Raw genomic sequence first — 21356 nt, forward strand, 5'->3', positions numbered from 1 at the left:
AAATATCTGCTTGTTCGGAGCGCCCCTACGGAGCAGGGACTGAAGATGACCCTCCTGAGGCAGGAGTAGCGGCTCCTGTCTCCCTGGCCCCCAGCAGTCTCCCAGGCTCGAGGCTCCTCCACTGAACGGTATATCTCTCCAGGCCGCGATCCCGAATGCTCTGGGATGCCACGTGGAACACAGCGCAGCCTCACAGCTGTGGGCCCAGCTTTCTCAGTTCCCCGCCCCTCGCTTGCGACGACCATGTCCCTTAACCCCTTAAAGGAACTGACAGAAGCTTAGTTCTCCTTCGCCCGGATTCAATCCAGCTCTCCCCGCGCTGTCCAACTGCTGGCACGCGCGGAGTTTGGCTGGCCAATGGCTGGAAGCGGCGCAACAGACGTCACCGAAGACGAAACTGCGCAGGGGTAAAGGCGGAGCATTCCAATCAGAGAGTCATTGTTTCTATTGGCACAATGGGAGGCCCCGCCCCTCTCGGCGGACTTATTGTGTGGGGGAAGGGGGCTCCGCGGGTTTCAAGACAGCGGTGAGAAATAACCCAGGAGGCGCTATACCAACCAGCCTCCAAAGGCGGCATCGTCAAGGGGCTGCAGTACCAGGTGCAGACCACTCAGGCATCCTGGCACAGAGGAAAGGGTCAGAGCCAGAACCCCGGAATATTCCACTGGGCGCGGCTACCCCCAACCGGGTGGACCCTGCTTCAAATGGGCCAACAACTCCTGATCAAGACCTCTGGCCCGCCTCGAAAGGCACCTATGACATCACCACCAACCAATCAGCACATCCTCTCGACCGTAGACTTCTCTGCTTCCGGGAGGCCGGGCTCCCAAGGGTTCCACCTCCCGAGCGTCCCACGTGGCTAAAGGAACTAACTGGGGGGCTTCAGCCGTGCCTGCTCGGGTGTCGGAGTTTAAGGTAGGGATAGAGAGCTCTGTGCCAGATACACGGGTTCCTACAGTTGGTTCGTAGATGTGAAGCATCTGCAGAAGCACTGAAAGAGGAACTTCATTGGATGGCGGCCACTGGGTGCAGGGACTGGAGGAGAAAGGGCCAGGAGGTGGTTTTGACAGCACCCACCGATGTCTAGGTCCACGTCTTACTGAGTATGGAGCACAAACCTGAGGTCGAAGAGGGAAGGAGGCGGGCGGAGGGATAGTGAAGTGCTGGGGTCCTAGCGGACGGGCTTGAGTCATGTTAGTGATCTGGGAGGGCTTCTTGCAGAAGCTTGAGCAGCGATACGAATGACCAAAGACCAGCATCTGTGAGGAAGGGTCTTGGAGACCTTGTGGGCAGATGTGCAGAGCATAAAGGACCCATCCATGGCTGCCTGCTCTCTCATCAGCAGAGCTGGCATTTACTTCAGCTGGTGCTCCTTGGGGAGGGCAGAGCTCCTTGACACACCTGAGCCACAGTATCTACTGCAGATGTTCCTCTGTTTGATTCCCCACAGTAGCTGCTTCCACTGTTCTCTTCTCTTTGTGGCTGCTGTTCTATGCAGGCTTTCCCCTCTTCCTGCCCTTCCATCTGCTCACCTGTATACGCCCCCCCCCACCAGTGGCAGCTCCTAATATACTTCCTGTTAAGACAAAAGTCAAATGTTGATAGTTTTTTCCTCCACCTTCAAGTCCATCCTTGTCCCTGCCTTCTAGGAACATAGTGTGACCCCAGTATGGTTTATCCTCATTCTCTTTTCATCAGTTCCAAACTAGAGGGTCCACCCAAGGCTTACAGACCTAGATTGGAGGCTGCTGTAGGGCAGATCCAGAAGATCAGAGGGCAAATGTGTGACCTTAGCTCCTCACCTTTCCCATTAACTTTATCGAATCCAGTGCTATACTGCATGCTTAGCATGTGCAAAGGCCCTGGGTTCAATCCCCAACACCAAAAACAAAACAACACAAAAAAGAACCCATTGCTATAACTCCCCAGCTCTTCACTGTACTAAGATCTAACCCCTCTTAAAATAAGACTCACTTATGGAGCAGCAGAGCACTGCCAAAGGAAAACACACAGCCCTGATAATTGTTCTCATTTTACACTCATAGCCCATAAGCCTCAGCATTATATCAGAGAGCCTGGCCAGGCACTAAGGCAAGAAAAACAATAAAAAGTTATAAAAATTGGAAAGGAAAAAAAGAAAACTCACAAGCAACACGACTGTGTATGTAAAGAAAAAAAAAAAAGCCAGAACAGCTTACAAATAAATGGTTAAAGTGAATTTAGCAAAGTTACTAGACAGAAGGCCAATATATAAAAACCACTTGCATGCTATATATCAGAAACAGGAAAAAATGACATTTGCAATACCATCAAGTAAAATCAAGTGCTGAGGAATAAATGTGATGAAAAATGTGCAAAAAAGCTACACACAAAAAACTAGAAAAATTGAAAGACGTGAATGGAGTGAAAAGCTGTATTCAAAGACTGGACAATTCAAATGTAAAGGTGCCAGTTCTCCTGAGATTGACATATAGATTAAATACAACTTCCTTTGAAATCCCAATAGATTGTGTGTATGTGTGTAAACTGACAAACTAGAATCTGAAAGGGCCAAGAATACCCAAGACGGTCTTGAAAAAAACAACCACAATAGCAGTACAACTTTCTCTACTAGATATCAAGATTTAAAAAGCTACAGAAAGACTGATGCTGATGGCTCATGCCTGTAATCCTAGCTACTTGGGAGAACAAGATTGAGAGGATTGAGGTACCAGGCCAACCATAGAAAATAGGATGCTGGTGCATGAACAGACAACTAATGGAACAAATCCAGAGACAGGCCTAAAGATGTGTGGAAAGTGGAATATGGACAAGGTGGCTCTTCAAAGCTAACATCAGGGAAAAGGATGGGCTTTTCAGTAAATGATCAGTTGGATATCCACATAGAAGAAAATTAAATGATACCTACTTCATACTAGTGTCATAATTTCAGGTAGATTTGACAGCTGGATATGAAAGGAAAGACAAGCTCAGAGAAGATAGCACAGGAGATCCTAACAATGACTTTAAGCACTTGTTGTTATTTGTTTGTTTGTTTTAAGACAAATGGGTCCTGCTAGGTAGCCCATACTGGCCTCAAATTCTCAATCTTCCTGCCTCATCCTCTTGTGAGTGAAGGGATTACAGGCATGTACCATCACACCTTGTTTAAGCAAGGTTTTTAAAAGCAGCATATAAAATGGACTAACTAGAAAGGAAGATATTGGTAAATTGGATTAGATTTTAAGTAACAATGGGAACCAGTCAGAGGCTAAGATGGGAGGATATGTCCCAGGCCAGCCAGGACTAGATAGCCAGGACTTGTCTCAAAAAAAAACACAGGAACCAATGCAGTTCAGGGTATGTGGTGCCTGGAGCCCCAGCTACTCCAGAGGCTGACGTAGGAGGATCACTTGAGCTCAGGAGTTTGAGACCAACCTGGACAACATAGAACGACCTATCAGATAAATGAGAGTGAGAAGAAGCCGGGCGCCTGTGTCTCACCCCTGTAATCCTCGCTACTCAGGAGGCAGAGATCAGGAGGATTGGTGTTCAAAGCCAGCCTGGGCATAATAGTTTACAAGACCCTATCTTGAAAAAAAACCCTTTACAAAAAGGGCTGTTGGAGTGGCTCAGGGTGTAGGCCCTGAGTTCAAACCCAGTCTCCAAAAAGAAAAAAAGAATGGGAGAAGATACTGTAAAATATAAAATCTAAGGACTCATAGCCCAAATACATACTATAAATCAGTAAAAGACAAACCAATAGGTACATGGACAAGAAATTTTAATAAGCATCACAAAAAGAAAACATCTAGTAACTGACCAAAAGATGCTCAACGTCTTTAGTCATCAGGGAAATGCAGATGAAAAAAATAAATAAGAGGGCTCCTGGAGTGGCTCAAGTGGTAGAGTGTCTGCCTAGCAAGTGTGAAACCCTGAGTTCAAACCCCAGTACAGCCAATAAATAAATAAATACTACTATACCAGAATGGCTAAAATAAAAATGACTGACATGAAAATTATTGACAGTATCAAGAATCTGTCTGTCTACTACCTATCGATCTTCCCAGAGGATTGAACTCAGGGCCTTGCAAATGCTATGAGAGCCCTCTACCATTGAGTGACACCCAGCTATACCAAGTTTGGAGAAAATAGGAGCTGGAACTCTGAGACACAACTGGAGGAGCAAACATTGGTAGAAGTACCTTGGGAAAGTATTTGGCAGTATGTGCCAGTGACCCTACAATTCTACTCTTGGAAATATATCCCCCAAAATAATGCATACAAGCAACAAGAAGACATGTATGACAATGCTCCTTGTAGCACCTATTTATAATAGATTAAAAAAAAACACTGGAAACAGCTCAGTGGTAGAGCACTTGCTTAGCATGTGTGAGCCCTGGGTTCATCCTCAGCATTGAAATGAACAAACAACAAACCAAAAACCTGGAAACTGTAAGGCCATCAAGAGTAGACGATGGATAAGTAAGAATGCTACCCAAACAGCATTGGGAATGTCACACATTATGAAAGATGGAATCTCAAACACTTTATGGCATGTGACAGAAGATAGAGACCAGAGTTTATACATAGGATTCCATAGCAAAATTTATCTATGATTACCTCTAGGGAGGAAGGAGCAGTCAATGATAGAGTGATTACGTGAGCTTGGGGACTGAAGACATATTTCTTTGCCTAGGTGGTGGTCATATTAGCACTTTTGCTGTCACAATTCATTAAGTTATACTTTTAATACTACTTTTATTTTGGGGGAGGGCAGGGGGCTTTGAACTCAAGTCTTAGCACTTGCAAAGCAGCCTCTACCACTTGAGCCACACCTCCAGTCCATTTTGGTCTAGTTATTTTGGTCTTCAGAACTATTTTCCCAGGCTGGCCTTTGACTTGTGCTTTTTCACTGTATGTTATTCTTTCACTAAAACAAAAACAATTGTCCTCATTTACTTGGAGTCTCGGGCTGTATCATTTGGGAACTAAGCCAGCAGATACTCTCAGTGTCTGTGAAGCTTGTCCACAGCCACAGTGCCAGGACCTTTAGGCACCGAATTCAGCCCCAACCTCCCTACTGTCTCCCTGGTTTTTCTTCTCAACCCCACCCAAACCTTTCCCTTTCTTTGAGTGGCTTAGTGCTGTTTCTCATTGTCCTTTCTCCTGCCTAGCCACATCCCACGTGTACCAAACTTCCAAGCAGCCAGAGATTGTAGCTGATCACAGTTTTCCTTTATGGCTATAATTTTGTGTTTTAAGACCATTATCAGAGTGTTTGCTGAGGGGGGTCCTGGAATCCTGACCCCCTTAGTGCATTCTTGCTACCAGGATCCAGCATTTGTGTAACTTTGTCAGCTAGGACTTCTACATTCCTTACAAACACACGCAATGGCCCCTTGGACAATCCTGCAAAGTGGGTAGAGGCGTTTGCCATGGGGCCACACTGTTCATCCTTGGGCTGTGCTATGTCACCTGTTCCAGAATGCCAGTAATGGAACAGGAAATGCCAGTAATGGAACAGTAATGACAGGAAACACAGCCAGTCAAAAATGCCATCAGATGTTCTTGCCTCGGCTTCCTGAAGACCTGTGCTTTTCACTGAATTATACTCTCATGAGAATAACGGTTCCGTGTCTTCAGCTCCCCAACCAGATGGGAGTCGTGACTGGAAGTGTCATTGTTTCTGGGTTTGAAGGGGGAGGCACAATGTCTCCAGGATGAAGAGTAAACAGGTTGTGTCCCCCCACCTCGAGTCTGTATACTCAGCACTTAACAGAAGCAATGGCTACAGAGGGACATCCTCCCCCCCAGCAGGCCCCTGTGCTGCCCTCCTCCATGGATTTTCTATCAAGTGTTCCCACCTCAGCTTCCTAGAACCAGCTTGTTGGGGGCTCTATCCCTGCTCTACCATATTCTTACTGGGAAATTAACAGCCCTCTGCCTTCAGTACTCCGATAAAAAAGGAAAAGTCATGACAGAAGTCAGTGATTCTGCATGAGGGTCCATCTGATGCATGAGAAGCCCCAAGCAAGAAATGGTTGAAGAACAGCACTTCTGACTGCTGCCTGCCTGTGGGCCCTGACTTCCCTTGCCCACTTTCCATGAAAGGCTTTCTGCTAAATTAGGAACCCATAAAAAGAACAAAGTTTTTGTCAACTCTGGCCCCTAATACTGGATTGCAAACTGACCCGACCTTGTTAACATTCTTTTGACCCGCCAACATGACCAAATCTCTGCTGAGGTGGGGATCATGCTGGCCCCAATGATAAGGGAAATAAGCCTGGACAAGGCCCACATGTTCAGGGAGACCAGGGCTGGAAAAGGGCCTGCTTCGTTTGACAACAGGTATACAGGACAACAGCCTGGAGGCTTGGCCACCTATAAGTGGATTACAGGGGAACTTGGCTGTGGTCCTCAGGAGAAGGAACCCAGGGGTAAGACTAGAACAGGACCCATGGGGCTGTGGAGGCCAGTCCTGTCAGGGCTCATCTTTCTTCAGGTGAAGTCAGTATAAGCTGGACTGATGAGGTCCTGGGACCCCAGCATCTCCACCCATCCTCTCCCTCTATCCCCCAGCATTATACCAAGAAGCTCAATTCCAGATGCCTGTAATTTATTTCTCAAGGTGAGCTGTAGCACATAGGAAAATACACATGGCTTTTCGGTCATTTTTAGAGAAAATAGACTCTATCATTGGCTTTCTCAGTGCCATCACCTTGTCTCGTGAGGCTCCAGGATGGATGGACTGTCTCCCAAGAGTCCGCTTTCAAGCAGCAATTTGGACAAGGCCTCTGGGGTTGAAAATGAGGCGAGGGTTGGTGACACCGATCCTTACAGGGGACAGAATTGCACATGAGCAACACCCACTGCAAAGCTAAGGCAAAGTACAGAACTGGTGAGAGGTAGCTTCCCTCACCCCCAAGGACATGGCTTGCTGAGGCTCAGGACTCAGAGCAGGTGGGATAGGGATGAGGGCCCTGGCCCAGCCTGGAGCAGCAGCAGGATTCTGGGTATGCACATAGGTACAGGGGGTGGCATGCTGAAGAGGCAGCCTATCAGGGTATAGAGGCGCTCCAACTTGCACATTTCTTCTGCCCAGCAAAGCTCCCAGACCATGGTCCCCAATCCTATACTTGGCTCCTTGCATTAGTTCTACTTCAGGTGGGGGGGCCCTGCTCAGGTCCCTTCTACTCCATTATCCCCTCACACTATCAGTGCAAAACATTCTTATCATGAGTTCCCTGCACCCTGACCAGGGCTGCAGGGAAGGGAGAAAAGGAAGGTGCTAGCTGGGGGCCTCCCCCAGCACTGGGAATTCCTTGCACATCTCTCGGACAATCATTCGGTCCATTTGGCATTGGGGTGAAGCCTCCTCCTCAGTCAGGATGCGCCGCAGTGTGGCCTGCAGGTCAGGCAGCCGATGGCGGTGCTGCAGGTAGGGTGTGGAGCGGACCACGGCATGCATCAGAGAAAGGTACTCCATGCGCAGCTGTGGAAAGAGCAGGCTGGCTCAAGGAAATCGGAGTACCGCGACTGCCACCAGACAGGGACTGGCTACTACTCCCCATGGACCCCAGGGCTAAGGACCAGCTCACACTACTTGAACATCAGGGCTGCACCCCCAGCACCCAGAGTGTACCTGGCACAGAACTGGCTTCACTTGTTGAATAAGTGAATGAATCTTCCCAGCCTCGGAGTCTCAGGGTGTGACCCTTCAGGTGCCATGTATGTCACCTCCCCATCCCTCTCGTTCTGGAGGATCTCATCCACACCCACAGCTTGAAACAGTGACCCACCCTCAAGTGTCTCACCTAGACCTGTCCTGTAACGTCAGACAAGAATATCCAATTGCCTGCTTGTCTCCTGCATATCTCAGAGGCCTCTTAAACCTACAAGTCCACATTTAAACTCATGCTCTTCCCCATCCCCTCTAAATTGAAAGCTTTCTCATATTCTTTATTTTAGGAGCGAATACCACTGTTGACCCAGCGTCACAGGCCTGAAATGCAGATGTCCTCTCTCTCCCAAACACCCCATATTCAATGTATCTCCAAGACCTGGCTATCTTACCTTCCCTACCTGCCTTGAAGCCGAGGGTACCCAACCCATACTCTCAGCACTTCTGGCTTAAGTAATTCCAACAGCCCCCATGACTTGACATTCAAGCTCTTCTGTGCCCTGTGAATACCAACCCACTGACCTGACTGCAGGACTTTTCTGTCTGCCCCTTCAATGTCCCTCATTTCTCTTTACCTTTTTTTTTTTGGGGCAGTACTGGGGTTTGAACACTCTCTTTACCTTTGATCACAGGAATCAATACCAAAACCTCCTTCGGGCAGCATCATTCTGCTAATTCCCAACCCCAGGAATCAGACCCAGGTGCCTGTGCATGAAATGCCAGAGTCTAAGCAGTAGACAAGCACAGAGCACTCACTACTATAAACCTCAATCGGATACCTGGTATGACTGGGGACTCCCACTGCTTTTAAACTCTGCTGTGTTCATTCTCCTTTCAGTACTATTGCCCAGCTTCTGTCTTCTAAACTTAAACTTCATGGTCAGCTGACCTCATACTTCATGGAGAAAACAGAAGCAATCTTTTAGAAAACCGTTGTCTCCCACTGTCAGCACTCTACTCTCACTTGTCCCTACCAGAATGAACTGCCTTGGTTCCTGCTCAGGTAGGCCTGGCCACCCCTTCTCTCTGCCTCATCTACTTGCCTCCTACAGAAAAAGGCTCACTCCTCCCAATGTGTTGTCCATTTCTCTATGCTTACTGGAATATTCCCTCTGGCTCAGGACATGTGCCAGTACCTCCCACCTTTGAAACACCCTCCCTGATCCCACATTGTCAGCACACCCTTCCCCCAATTTTTCTGTTTTCCTTCACAGAAAATGTACAAAAGTTATTTCCATTTACTCCTTCCACCTCACCCCTTTTTTCTGTTCTCCAATAGCTTCAAATTCTCTGACTTTTCATTCAGACAAGCTTCTGCTCCAATGACAACACTGGTCAGTTACCACTGACCATCACTTGGCAAAGTGAATAGCTAATTTTCAGCCCTACCTTAGGTTCCTAACAGTCTAGAGACAGCTGATTTCCTTCCTCCAAACACATGGCTCCTGGTCACCTAGCTTTGTCTCCTGGGTTTCTCCCTACTTGGCCCTGCTGTGCCTGAGCTGAAGCCCAAGCTCCCCGCTAACCCTACCCATCTATCTCATTTCCTAGGTGACTACCATTTCAAGGGCTTCCCATCACATCTCTGCACAGACAACTCCAAAATGTCTAGCAGGTATCTCTCTCTCTTTTTTTTTTTTTTGGTGATAGTAGGGTTTGAACTCAGGGCCACACACTTGCCAGGCAGACACTCCACCACTTGAGCCACTGTTAGCCCATCTTCAAAATCTTGACCCATTCAAAACACAACTCTATTTTTCCCCAAGAAATCCCCTCCCCCACAGCCCTTCTCCCATCAATCAATCATCAGCACTATAACCACTTCATTGCTCATGACAAATCCAGCAGCAAGCTCTACTGGATCCACTTCCAACATACCTCAAACCTGAGTTCTTTCACCACCATGGCCTCTCCCTACCCAACCATGCCACCAGCCTCCCAGCTTCCACTCTGTCTTCGCACAGTATGGCAGTGAGTTCCATTCACTTCCTCTTCCTCTAAAACGAGATCCTAACCTGTCACTGCAGCCTCGGAGGCTCTGCGTAAACTCTATTTCATCTCTATCCATTGCTCCACTTCAGCTTTCTCCAAACACTCCACTCCAGATTGCCACATGGTTGGCTCCACTGGGTCCTGGCAAACCTGTCCTGATTTCTGAGTAGCCTCCCACACTTACCTGGCTCCAGCAGTGGCCCTGTACCTTCATCTCCACTCAATGCCACATCCCCCCATTTTGGTTCAGTTTCTACTCAGCTCCTATCCCCTCTGTGGCAAACCTCCAGGCACCTTGTCTCCAGGTGACAGGTCCGCAATCTGCCGAACAGTGATGTCAATAAGTGCCATCATGTCTGTGTGGTAGAAGATGGCAGCTGTGGTAGGGCTGCTGAACACATCCTGCAGGAACTTGAGGATTGAGTGTGGTGGCTGTGGCTCATGTTTGAAGATACGCACAGGGTCATCTAAAAGGCGGGTGGGGGGAGGGATCAGAGGGATCAGGGTGGTCCTTCCTGGGACCCCAGGGTCACCCCAGGGGGTTGGAGGTATCAAAGCAGGGGGTCATTGGAGTCACAATTTATCAAAGTGGCAGAGCACAGATTCCTGGGCTCTCACCCCCTCTGTTCAGAAGCAAGAGCAGCTTCTCGGAGAAGATCTTGACATTGGAGTGTGTGCTCAGGGCAGCCATGATGACATTCTGGTCAGGTGCTAAGGAAGGACATAGGTGTAGACAAGAGAAGAGCATAGGTGTGGGGCCTGGAAAGCCCCACTTTGACCATCCCTCTCTCAGCTAGACTCCACCCCCACCTTGTAGGTGCAAGTTGAGTGCCAAAAGCAGATTCATGCAGAGGTCCAGCAGCTGCTCTGTGGTGTCCAAGGGCAGCCCATCCTCAACAATGCTCAGCAGGAACTGGGCGAAGGGTGTGCCAAGATGTTCTGGAAGAAGGGTATGCAGATGTCTGCAGACTTGTACCTTCCTCCCCACACCACCCAGCCTCCTTGGCTTCCTATGAGTCTTGGGGACTTCTTATGCCTGCCAAGCTGTGGTTGTCTTTAGACACTTGAGCCATGGATCCTACCTCTGGGACCCATGGTCAGCTCGTCAGTGATCTGCATTCTTACCATAGTGTGCGTAGGGCACTGCCTCTCCCATGGAGAAGACCATAGCCAGGATGAGGGCAGAGTAACAGAGCTTCTGGTGGTCTGAGGTGGGGGGCAAGGAAGGCAGTCAGTGCCTCCAAGGATGGCACAAACCCCCAGCAAGTAGTGGGAACTCCCTCCAGGTGGCAGGAAGCTCCCCCACCCCTGCCTCACCCTGTGTGTCAGTCTGCATGTCCCGTGCCAACTCCACAGGAAGCACAGATGACACAAGCGTGGAGATGATGGCTGCATCTAGGCTGCACATGGCACCAAAGCACTTGAGGAGCAGGAGCCGCAGTGACGCTCGGTGTTCCTGGCAGGGGACCCTGTGTGCTCAGTGCCTGGAACCTCCACCCTTACCCACATCCCTCTACACCCCTCTCCTGTTGTGCACACACCATTTGGTAATAGGCCACCAAGGCCAGGACAGACTCGAACTCATTCTTCTTGCACATTTTCTTGCAAACTTCAGGGTCTGCATCAGTCTGTAGGAAGGAGGAAGTCACCCAGTGAGAGTCACCCAGTGTGAGCTGAGCTGTATGGCCACATGGGAGTGAGCTCAGCATGTATGTGCAGGGGAAACTCCCAAGCATTAAAGAGGGATGGTGCAGGATAGGGGTCACTGCTCCACATGCTAAGGACACACGTGGGCCCCCACCCCGCACCAGAATATGTAGCAGCTCCTCCAGATAGCTGCGGATGACACCTTCATCCTCGTACAGGGCCCAGCTGCGCTGCTGGGCGTCGTCCTTCCGATGAGCCAGGTCTGCAAAGATCACCTCCAGCCTCTGCTGGTCATGGCAGACCTGACCTGAGGGCAGGGCTGTACTCAGGTCCTAGAAGGAGACAGCAAGGCATAGCTTAGCACATTCCATGTCCATTACCATCTCCAGGAAGCCCCCAAGGCCTGCACCCATGGGCCTATATTCTGTGAGCTCAAGTCCTGCATGGCACACATTGGGCAGGGGGCTCAACTCCAGTCTTGATGACCTCCTGGGACAGGATTCTGCATGAGACACATCAGTGGGAGGATTTCCAAGTACCTGCCTCTTGCCCCAGACCTGGATAAACACTTCCAACAAGAAGGGAATGGACTCTGTCACTGCTTGAATTGAATTGAACTGAGACCTCACATTCTCATTTCACACAAAGTGGACTGTCATTAACCCACCTCCCACATTTTCCTTGAACCCTGCTGACCAGGCACTGGTCACTATGCCCAACATGGGCATCCCATTGGCTCCTACATAGAACTGTAGGAGGAACCCCAAGGAAGGACCTTTAGCCAATCTAGCCCTCATCATGTAGTCTGGGTTCACAGCCCCTGATCCTGTTCCTGACCCATGCCCTAACCTTGGCAAGGAACCACAGCTACCCACACACCTCACTGTGGGCCAAGACAACACTTAAACCTCCCTCATAACTCTCCAAGCACTTATTTCTCTCCAGAGCCAAGGCCAACAAGACTTTACTGCCCTCATTCATGCCCTAAGCCTATTCCTTCCTGAAGTTTGAGCCCGTAAAGATAGTAGGAAACCCCTCCAGGCGGCAGGAAGCTCCCCTCCACCCCTGCCTCATCCTGATCTCACTTGTCATTTGTCTCAGGTCTCACCTCTTCACACACCACCTGTTCTCTTACCCTATTCCACCCATGCTGCCCTGTGAGCCAAGCTCAGTTCTGCCTCATGACCCTTGTTCAGGCTGAGCCTCTGCCTGGAATATTCCTCCTCCCTTTCCCCTTGATGGGTCAGCGCAAATGTCCCCAGTGCGCAGCTCAGAAAGGCCAGAGCTAGAGCTCAACAAATACCTGTCAAGTATAGGCTAGATAAATGTATGAGGGTGGGAACAGGGCAGGACTAACAGGGTGGCTTGAGGGTGGGGAGGCTCTTGGCTCTGCTGCCCACCCTCACCTTGCCCTCTACCAGCGAGAGGAGGACCTGCTCCATGACAGGTGAACTGGCCGGCACGGAGGCCTGGATGTGACCCACCACGACACCGATAGCCACTCGGCATAATTCATGGCTCAGGCCAGTGTTTCTCCGCACAAGCTCCATCAGCTCTGCCCCAATGGTCCTTGGCACAGCCGTCTCAGCCACTGCCTTCTCCTCTGTGGTCCCCAGGCTCAGTGCACTCAGGGCTTCCAGGTCATCAGGGGCTGAGGTTGTACCAACTGCCACCTCCTCTGCAGGGGGTTCAGGGGCTAGTGCCTTGGAGGGAGAAGGCTGAGCTCGGGACACAGTGGTATGGGTGCTTCGGCGAGGCACAGGGGGGGGCGTGGGTGAGCAGCTGGGGCCCAGCTCAGAGGGGCTGGAGCCGGTATAGAGTGTGTCCAGGGAGGTGCTGCTGACTGAAGAGCCACTGGACACAGAACTACCCCCGGAGGGTGTGGTGTTGCGGCTGCCTGTGAGCAGAGAGTAGATGCTGTGCTAGGGCAGCCCCCAGGAAGCCCCCAGTCCTTTTAGTCCCCATCCAATATAAGGCTAGGTCTCACCTCCCCACTGCCTCCCCCCAATTGCCCCAAAATGGGGACCCTATCTTCTCCCCAAGCCTAGAGCCCCATCTGCCTGACACAGGAACAGCAACCACTGCAAGCCCAGGGTACCCCCACCCCAATTCCTCCAACCCTGCCTTCTCACCACTCCCAGAGACCACCATGGCCTCACGATCTCGGCGCTTCACTGGTGGGGGTGGTGTGGTGGGTGCTGCTCGGCGAGGTTGTGGTGGGATCTGGGAGGAAGGAAATGACATTTGGAGGGACAGACTGCTGTTTGCAGCCCTGAACCCTGAGCAAGGACAGAGCTATGGCTCTGGCTGCATCCCTGACCCAAGTGGACCCCCTGAGCCTCTGGATGAAGTCTTAAGTCCCACCCATTTCCCTCTTCACCAGGTACCTGGTAGAGGGCTCCATCTGCCCCAAGATGCTCTGAACTAGGCAGGCTGTGCTGCCGTTCAAACCCAGTTCGACACATCCCGTTGGGCTGCCTAGTGGCGGCAGCATCCAAATGGTGGTCACTGGTGGATGGGGTCATAACTGCAGCACTGGAAGATGAGGGGCCTCTGCGAGACAGGGTCTCTTTGCGGTGGTGGATCAGCTTCCTGATGGAAGGATATAGGGAGACTGTTGGTGACGCTACTTCACAACTCCCAAAGTCCTCACATGGTGTCTGTGGGATGCTGGGATCCCACAGTCCAGGCCCCTCCCACCTCCATCTTCCCCACTCTGTATTACCCAATACTATCCCAGTATTGCCCCTGCACATCTCTGGACCTCACTGAAGGACCCTAGCCCACCATGCTCACTGGGAGGCGCCACCCTCACCTCCCCGCCACTCACTGGAGGACTCCACGCTGTTCCAGGCTATACTTGCCACCATCCCGCATGGCTGCATTATGCACAGCCTCGATGGCCCGGTCAATAGCTTGGAGGACATCCTGTTCCACACCCTAGGGTGAAGGGGTGGGCAGTTAGACCTGGGGGCCAAATTGGGGTGTTCAGCCCAGACCCAGCCCAGGCTGGAACCAGAGGACTACCACAGCTAAATCTCAGAACATGAGCACAGAGCCAAAATGAATTATGGATTATGGAATGAAGTTCTCAAACTGCATCATTCAGGAAGCAGAGGCACAAGTAGCTCCCATGATGCCAGTTTACATATTGAGGTCCCACTTAGGATTTTACCCCACAGAGAGACTCTGGGTTAAGATGCCTCTGAAAACCAGAGGTCTAGAGCAAAATCACAGCCCAGGGATTCCCAGTGTAGGGCCACAGTGCACATCTAGTCTATCCCTGGGCTTGGCTCAGAGCCCAGATTGAAATGCCAAGCAGGAAGCCTCCAGTGTCTGGAATCCTTAATAAGTCACTCTGTATCTCGCTGATCCTTCACAAAACCAAGGTCACACTCCAGAACAGCTTTGTTCTCCGAGAGTCCTTTGCAGGCCTCTGCAAAGTTAGTAATGAGCCCAAAGAACCTCCCTTCCCATCCTTGCTGCCACTCTCACACTCTCAAAATGTCCCAGTAACTTCCCCTGGGAAGCAGTTCTGTTTGTGGTAAAGGAAGGACATGAGAAACAGGCCTGGTCCCTAGTCTGTGTTGTCATTCCTAGTAGCCCAAGGGGTCCAGTCTGCCCCACTGCCTGGTATGAGGTAGGGTGTGGGGAACAGCTGTGGGACTGGCCATCTCCCCCCCTCTCCTTATCCCTACATACATAGTCCACCAGGCTAAACAGGAGCCTCAAAGCAGAGGCAAAGCTTCCTTGATGAAGACAAACAGATTGATGCAGAGGTCTGCAAAGCCCTCCAGGTGGCATGGATCATAACAGGGTGCAGAGAGACAAGAGACAGATAGGGGGACAGAAAGAGAAACACACACACACACACACACACACACACACAGTAAGACAGACCTGGAGACAGAAGGCAAAAGCAAGGGGGTAATGCAAGAAAACTGAGCACCAGAGACAGAATGGAGAGTCAGAAGAAGAGAAAACACCCAAGTGGAGAGTCAGAATGAGACAGATATAGTCAGGGAAACCGAGACACAGGGGGGATGCAGAAAGAAACCAAGAGACTGCAACAGAGAAGATGGTAGCCTCATTTCCCTACCCAAACACCCAATCCCACTGGTCCTGGTCTGACACACTCACTCCAGACCCAGTAGCCCTTGTGTCTAGGGCCCCCCATTCTCACCTCAAGCATGCCTAGATGAAGTCAAACCCAGGGACACTGAAGAAGCCCCCAAGGCCCAGGACCCAACCCTACAGTAAGACCAGATGACGGCTCCAAATTTATCCCGTTATTTCTGTCCTGAGCTGGGCTGGGACAGGACGCTTCCTAAAGACTAAGGACTAGGACAGGGCAGGAGTCTGGTACAGGCCAGTGGGCTCTGGGCCTTCCTTCCCTGTGATCAGAATGGACCAGCTAGAGAGACAGCCCCAACCTCTGCAGCAGGACTACTCTTTGGGAAACAGGAACTGGGACTGCAGCCTCCACTCCAAGGAAATGGGGCCATGGTCAGACCAGGGGAAGCCATTGAAGAGGACTCACTTCCTCACAATAGGAGCAGGCCTCATTCCAGGCTAAGGACAAGGAGGGATGGAGCACCCCAGATTTTAGAGAAAGTCTGATAAATCAGGGCCTGAGGCTTGGGAGGGGGTGGGGAGAACAGGGGGCAGTGTCAGCGTCAACAGGAGCCAGAGTCCTTGCTTCAAAGAGGGATGGAGGGGGGATGCTTGGGAGGAACTTAGGGGATGGATGAGTACAGGATAGTGAAAGATACTGAGATCCCAAGGCTTGGGGGTTATCTAGGAGTATGGGATATCTAAGGCTCCAGCGTCTAAGGGACAATGGTTGGGGGAAACAGGTGGTATCTACGGTTGTGCAGTCTCAGTGGTGGAGGTAAGGTCTCCCGTGGTAAAGGTGGGTTCCAACTAGTATGTGTGTGCGAGGGAAGGCAAAGATGTGCAATCCTAGGGACCCAGGAAAGAAGAATCTTAAGGGTTTGGCGTCTCCGGGATTTCGGTAACTGGACTGGTGCCTGGATCTAACACTAGAATTCTATTTAGATGGAGGGTCTAATATGGGTGATTTGGGGTCCCAATGAATCTTACTCCTACAGTAGAGCTTTTGGTAAGTAGAGCTTTTTGGTAGGTTGGATGTCAAGGGCCTGGTCTTCTGTGGGGGCTGCTGGCCCTTGCGATTTCAGTCTCCATGGGTCTCAGGGTCAGATTCTCAAACTCCCTGTCTAACAGAGGTCCCAGCCTCGAGTCCCGAAGGATCTGGGGTCTCTGGGTCGGTTATGAGGACCTGTGAAGGGGATCCAGTGGCAGGGGCTGCGGAGGCCGGCTCGGAAAGCCGGGTCAGGAAAAGGCACACTCACCTGCAGGCGATGCAAGTAGGCAGGCGGCACGTACCCCGTCTCGCCACTACGCGCCCGCGCCGCTAGCCACCAGTGTGCGCTGCTGCGTTCCAGCACCAGGAAGGTCTCGCCCGCCGCGAACGCCATCGCGTTGGGCTCCGCCGAGCGGAAAGCATACAGCGCGCGGTACATGGGGCCGGACTGGGCCGCGCCGGTGCAGGGTTGGCGGTTGGGGTTGCAGTCAGGACGCCAGGCCGAGAGTGCCGAACCGCGCTTGCCCCGCCCCGTGACACACCACGCGTGCGCGTGTGCGCCCGCCCGCCGCAGCCCCGCCCCGCCCCGCCCCGCCCCGCCCCGAGAGTGTCAGCCCACGCACTGGAGTGCCGCGCCCCCTGGCGGCCTCAAAAGGTTCAACGGGGCGGGGCTCTAAAGTCCACCGGCCCCCCTGGCTCCCAGACCCAGCCCCTGCCTTCAGAACCCCGGCTTCGACTCCACCCTCGCCAGTCCCTCTACTTCCTTCTGCCGCTTAAGTCCGAGCTCTGCCACCCTATCTCCCGAAGATGGTACGCTGGGCTCGTAGCTGTTATGTCCTCGCAGCCCCCGGGAAGTGGGTCCCGACAATTAGGACGGTGACTAGTAAAGGACACTTTCATTGTGGGAGCCTGTTGATCGACACTTGGAAGTTCCTCCCTGGGGCCGGGTCTCCTCAGCGTGCCTACAGTCACAAAATCCTCATCACCAAGTCCCTGCTCTGTTTCTGCCCTGGCGGTGGGCAATAAGGAGCAAGTGTGGAGATAGAAGCTATAGCAGAAATCAGGTCAAAGTATTCCCATCTTTGCTCCCCGTTCTCATCTTACCCCTCCCCCCCTTCTTCAGCCACTGGCTTCTTTTTCCCCTCAATAACGGGCCTTTTACTTATTTCTGTTGTTTCCTCAGCCTGAAACACTTCCCCTTTGTCATCCCTATCAATCACCTTGCTGTTTTGAACAGGCCTCACACTTGCTAGGCAGGTGCTCTAGTACTTGAGTCATCCTGCCAGTCCTTTTTCTGTGATGGGTTCATTTCATGATATGCTCTCGAACTATTTGCTCTGGATGGATTTGAAATTCCATCGTCCTGATCCCTGCCTCCTGAGTAGCTAGGATTACAGGCCTGGGCCACCAGCGCCCAACTTCTTTTGTTGTCTTTATGGGACTCACTTTCTGATGCCCCTAATGACAGCAGAGAGGAATGCTGGCAGAGGGTGGGAGCATGGGATGTCATGTAGCCTTAGGAGCATGTTTTGAGCAGGGGTATGGCAATTACGCCAGTAATCCCAGCACTCAAGAGGCAGAGGTAGGAAGATGGTGAATTCAAGGCCAGGCTAGGCTACATAGTGAGACCCTGTGTCAAAAAGAAAAAAAAAAAGGGCATGTTTGACCCAGCTTTCCTGACAGCCCAAATCTCCAGGTCTTTGAAGTCCTTGGGGTCCCAGGGAACCCCAGGGAAGAGGCTCCAAAGGTCCTTGGGACTGATTCAGTCATGCAAACTGAAAGCCTCATCTCAGGGAGTAGATGTGGGCAGCAGACTAGTGTTTTTTGGCTTACACATTTTTAGGCATAGTGGAGGCAGGCCCATGGGAAGGCCTTGGGGAGGAGGTCCTGGTAGGCTCAAGTGAGATGGAGCTGCTAGAACCTGACATCCAGACCCTGGTTTCTCTGCGATTCGAGACCTCTCTTGGCCACGACTCTTCCTAGAAGCCCTCCAGGCACAGAACAGTGGTACCTCTTCTAAGTGCTGTGCCGGCTACTGTAATTGCTCTGGAGTCCAGGGCTGGCTAGGAGTGGACTGATGGACCACCTGCCCAGAACAACTCTCACTATGCTCTCCACCACCTGGGGCCCTATGTCTGCCAATGGACTGGAGCATTTTGGTTACTTGAGACCTCAGTATTGGCTCCAGGATATCTGACATCACAATGTCCAGCCTTGTGCTACTACCAATAGCACAGGAGGGATCAAAAGCTGGACCACCCAGGCACCTGTATTCCTAGCTACTTGAGAGGCTGTGATCAGGAGGATAAGGGTTTGAGTCCAGCCCAGTCCAGGAGACCTCACCTGAACTGAAAAAAGCTAGACGTGGTGGTGTGTGCCTATCATCCCAGCTACGTGGGATAAAACAGGAGAATGGTGGTCCAGGCCAGCCCAGGGAAAGAGCAAGATCTTACTTCAAAAGTAAGCAGGACAAGCTGGCACCAGATGCTTATACCTGTAATTCTAGCTACTTGGAAGGCTATGATCTGGAGGATCAAAGTTCGAGGCCAGCCCAGGCAAAAAGTTCGAGACCCCCTCCCCCACCTCCAAAATGACTACAGCAAAATGGACTGAAGGTGTGGCTAAAGTGGTAAAGTGCCTGCTTTGCAAAGGCAAAGCCAAACTCAAACCCAAGCTCCACCACACACAAAAAAGTAAACAGCAAAAAGGGATGAGGAGTGCCTCAAGCAACCTGCCTAGCAAGTACAAAGCTGTGAGTTCAAACCCCTATACAAAAAAAAAAGCTGGACCCAAGAAATTGGAGCACTTGCTGTCCAGTATTTGCTTACACTGCAGAGGGCCAAGAGAAGACCTGTATCAAGGGTAGTTTTGGGGCACGGGTGCTGGGAGACTCAACCAGCACAGAGGGACCTGGCTAAGGTATGTGTGTAGGTTTCCACCCCCCAACTCAGGGGTGGGAGGAGTGACTTCAAAGGCTAGATTGGGTAACTGAAGGCCAAGCCAAGACTGTAGGATCCATAGAGTGAGGGTAGTAGAATACTGCTGGACCAGGGAGGAGTCATAGCATATGGTAAGGGTTCTGCAAGTTGGGAGAGGGGCTGCATGCGCCTGGAAAGAACAACAGCAGCACTGCATACAATAAACAAAAAGATTTGTATTAGAACATTTACACTCAGGGAAGAAAGAGGTATTTGCATCATCATATGTGGAATGTTGAAGAAATAGTTAAAATAAATAATGACTCTGAGCACGGCTGGGGCTGGCTCAGGCTGGGGCTCACAGAGGCCACTGCATATCAGCTCCAGGCTGCAGAGGCCACCACTTGGCCATACTGGCCTCCTCCCTGACGCAGCACAGCTGTGCCTGGGATACAGAGAGTCTCTCAAGTACTGGAACATCCTGTAAGCTCACTCCCCACTCTCCTCACTTATCTCTGTGACAATGTCTATCAGACTCTGGAGCCCAAAGATATAGCCAGCATCCTGGCCCTCATGCACCACGGTGTCCTCGCCATACAGCCTGCAGGTAGTGTGTGCAAAGTCGATCATGCGCACGTCCACTGAGCTGGCACCAATAGGCTTGTAGGCATAGGCACCAGCAGACTCATCGGCCGATTCCTCTGACAGGTCCTCCAAGTCCTCAGCATCCGAGTCCAGGGCCACTTCAGGCCATTCCTTGCCATCATAGATGAGCAGCAGGGAGCTTGAGTAGAAACGGTAGGATTCCTGTCGCTCCAGCACTGCTTTCAGCTCAGCCAGCTTCTTGAGCACAGGGCCCAGGAGCTCACGGCGCAGGTACCGCCCATTGTGGAAGAACTGGAAAAGCGCCTCCTTGAAGCCCTGCACTGACAGCTTCCGCCCATGGTACTTATTCATGAACATGAGTTGCCCAGTGCCTGCCTGGTACACCTGTGGGAGAGACCAGCAGGTCAGGGGCTAAGGCCATCTCAAGGCCTGAACCTTGGTGGTGGTGGTGGGGAATATGGCAGCCCAGATCTGATCCTTTAGGATGTACTTATTAAGAAGATGTATCTTATCTGATCATCACCCACCCAGGAGACAGCCATCTAACCTGGGTTCAGTCATTGTCCCCCAATCCCCTACTCTGCATTTGGAGGAGACAGCCTGACTCTCTTGCCTTGTGTTCTACCCCTATCCACAGACTATGGATTCAGTACCCAGGCAGGCTAGCTTCAGTGGGATCACCTAGGCATACATGCTTTCTTTCTTAGCTGCAAAGCAAGAGACTCATGTAGGGTCAAAATTCTGTACTCTTTAGAGCAAAACAGTACTATGCCACAGTGGGAAAGAGACAGCCATTGGATGCCTAGCTAGCCCTTGTCTTGCACTAACACACTCCTCACCTGCATGCCACACACACGCACACCAATGACTGCAGATGTGCTCTGCTGACATTTTCGGATCTGGTTGGCTGCCTTCTCTTCTGAAGCATCATCACCATGTTGGCGTGTGCCCATCTTGAGGTCCAGGACACAAGGCACCTCATAGCGGGAAGTCAGGTTCTCCAATAAGATAAATTCTGAGTGGTTAAAGACGATACCCTCAAGAGGAAGTGTTACTGCATGAGGCCTTGGCACTCCCAGGTTCAGTGCCTGCATATAGTGACCCAGAAGCCTAAGCCCATAGAGCCCTCCATTAACTGGGCTGTCTCCCATGCAAGGAGCCCAGGGCTAAGGGCTGAGGAGAGATGTTAAGAGGCACCTTCCTCTCCCCCCACCTCCCCTCCTGCCAGTACTGGGTTTGAACTCAAGGCCTACACTTTGAACCACTCCACCAGCCCTTTTTAGTGATTTTTTTTTTTTTTTTTTTTTTTTTGGGTGAGACAGGATTTTGGGAACTATTTTGCCTGGGCTGGCTTCTAACTGCTATCTTCCTGATCACTGAGTAGCTAGGATTACAGGCGTGAGCCACCAGCGCCCAGCAAGAGGCA

The 21356-nt window shown here is 51.3% G+C and overlaps 2 protein-coding genes across 5 annotated transcripts in view; both read right to left on the reverse strand.

Annotated features, from left to right (window-relative positions):
* Positions 1–6581: 6581 nt before the first annotated feature.
* On the reverse strand, positions 6582–16938 carry Nckipsd (NCK interacting protein with SH3 domain). 2 transcript variants are annotated; one of them, XM_020172268.2, is made up of 13 exons: positions 16675–16938; positions 14133–14242; positions 13690–13894; positions 13435–13525; positions 12709–13199; positions 11464–11634; positions 11197–11283; positions 10973–11111; positions 10781–10861; positions 10466–10594; positions 10274–10366; positions 9950–10122; positions 6582–7474 (listed from the first exon to the last, which is right to left on the reverse strand). In XM_020172268.2, exons 1-13 carry the CDS (start codon positions 16843–16845, stop codon positions 7271–7273), a joined length of 2145 nt encoding a protein of 714 aa, XP_020027857.1. In that variant the 5' UTR covers positions 16846–16938; the 3' UTR covers positions 6582–7270. The 2 variants fall into 2 exon arrangements, with proteins under 2 accessions (XP_020027857.1, XP_073915135.1); XM_074059034.1 differs by having other exon boundaries at positions 9940–10122.
* Positions 16939–19540: 2602 nt separating this feature from the next.
* The window catches only part of Ip6k2 (inositol hexakisphosphate kinase 2), a 29951-nt gene continuing 28135 nt past the window's right edge, over positions 19541–21356 (reverse strand). For all 3 annotated transcript variants that reach the window (XM_020172309.2, XM_020172312.2, XM_074060017.1), the window contains 2 exons: positions 20770–20945; positions 19541–20314 (listed from right to left, as the gene is read on the reverse strand). In XM_020172309.2, the coding sequence (XP_020027898.1) occupies positions 19814–20314; positions 20770–20945 (677 nt within the window). In that variant the 3' untranslated portion in view covers positions 19541–19813. The remainder of the gene's footprint in view (positions 20315–20769; positions 20946–21356) is intronic.

The sequence above is a fragment of the Castor canadensis genome, chromosome 17 (genome assembly GCF_047511655.1).
Source record: "Castor canadensis chromosome 17, mCasCan1.hap1v2, whole genome shotgun sequence".
NCBI classification, from domain to species: domain Eukaryota; kingdom Metazoa; phylum Chordata; class Mammalia; order Rodentia; family Castoridae; genus Castor; species Castor canadensis.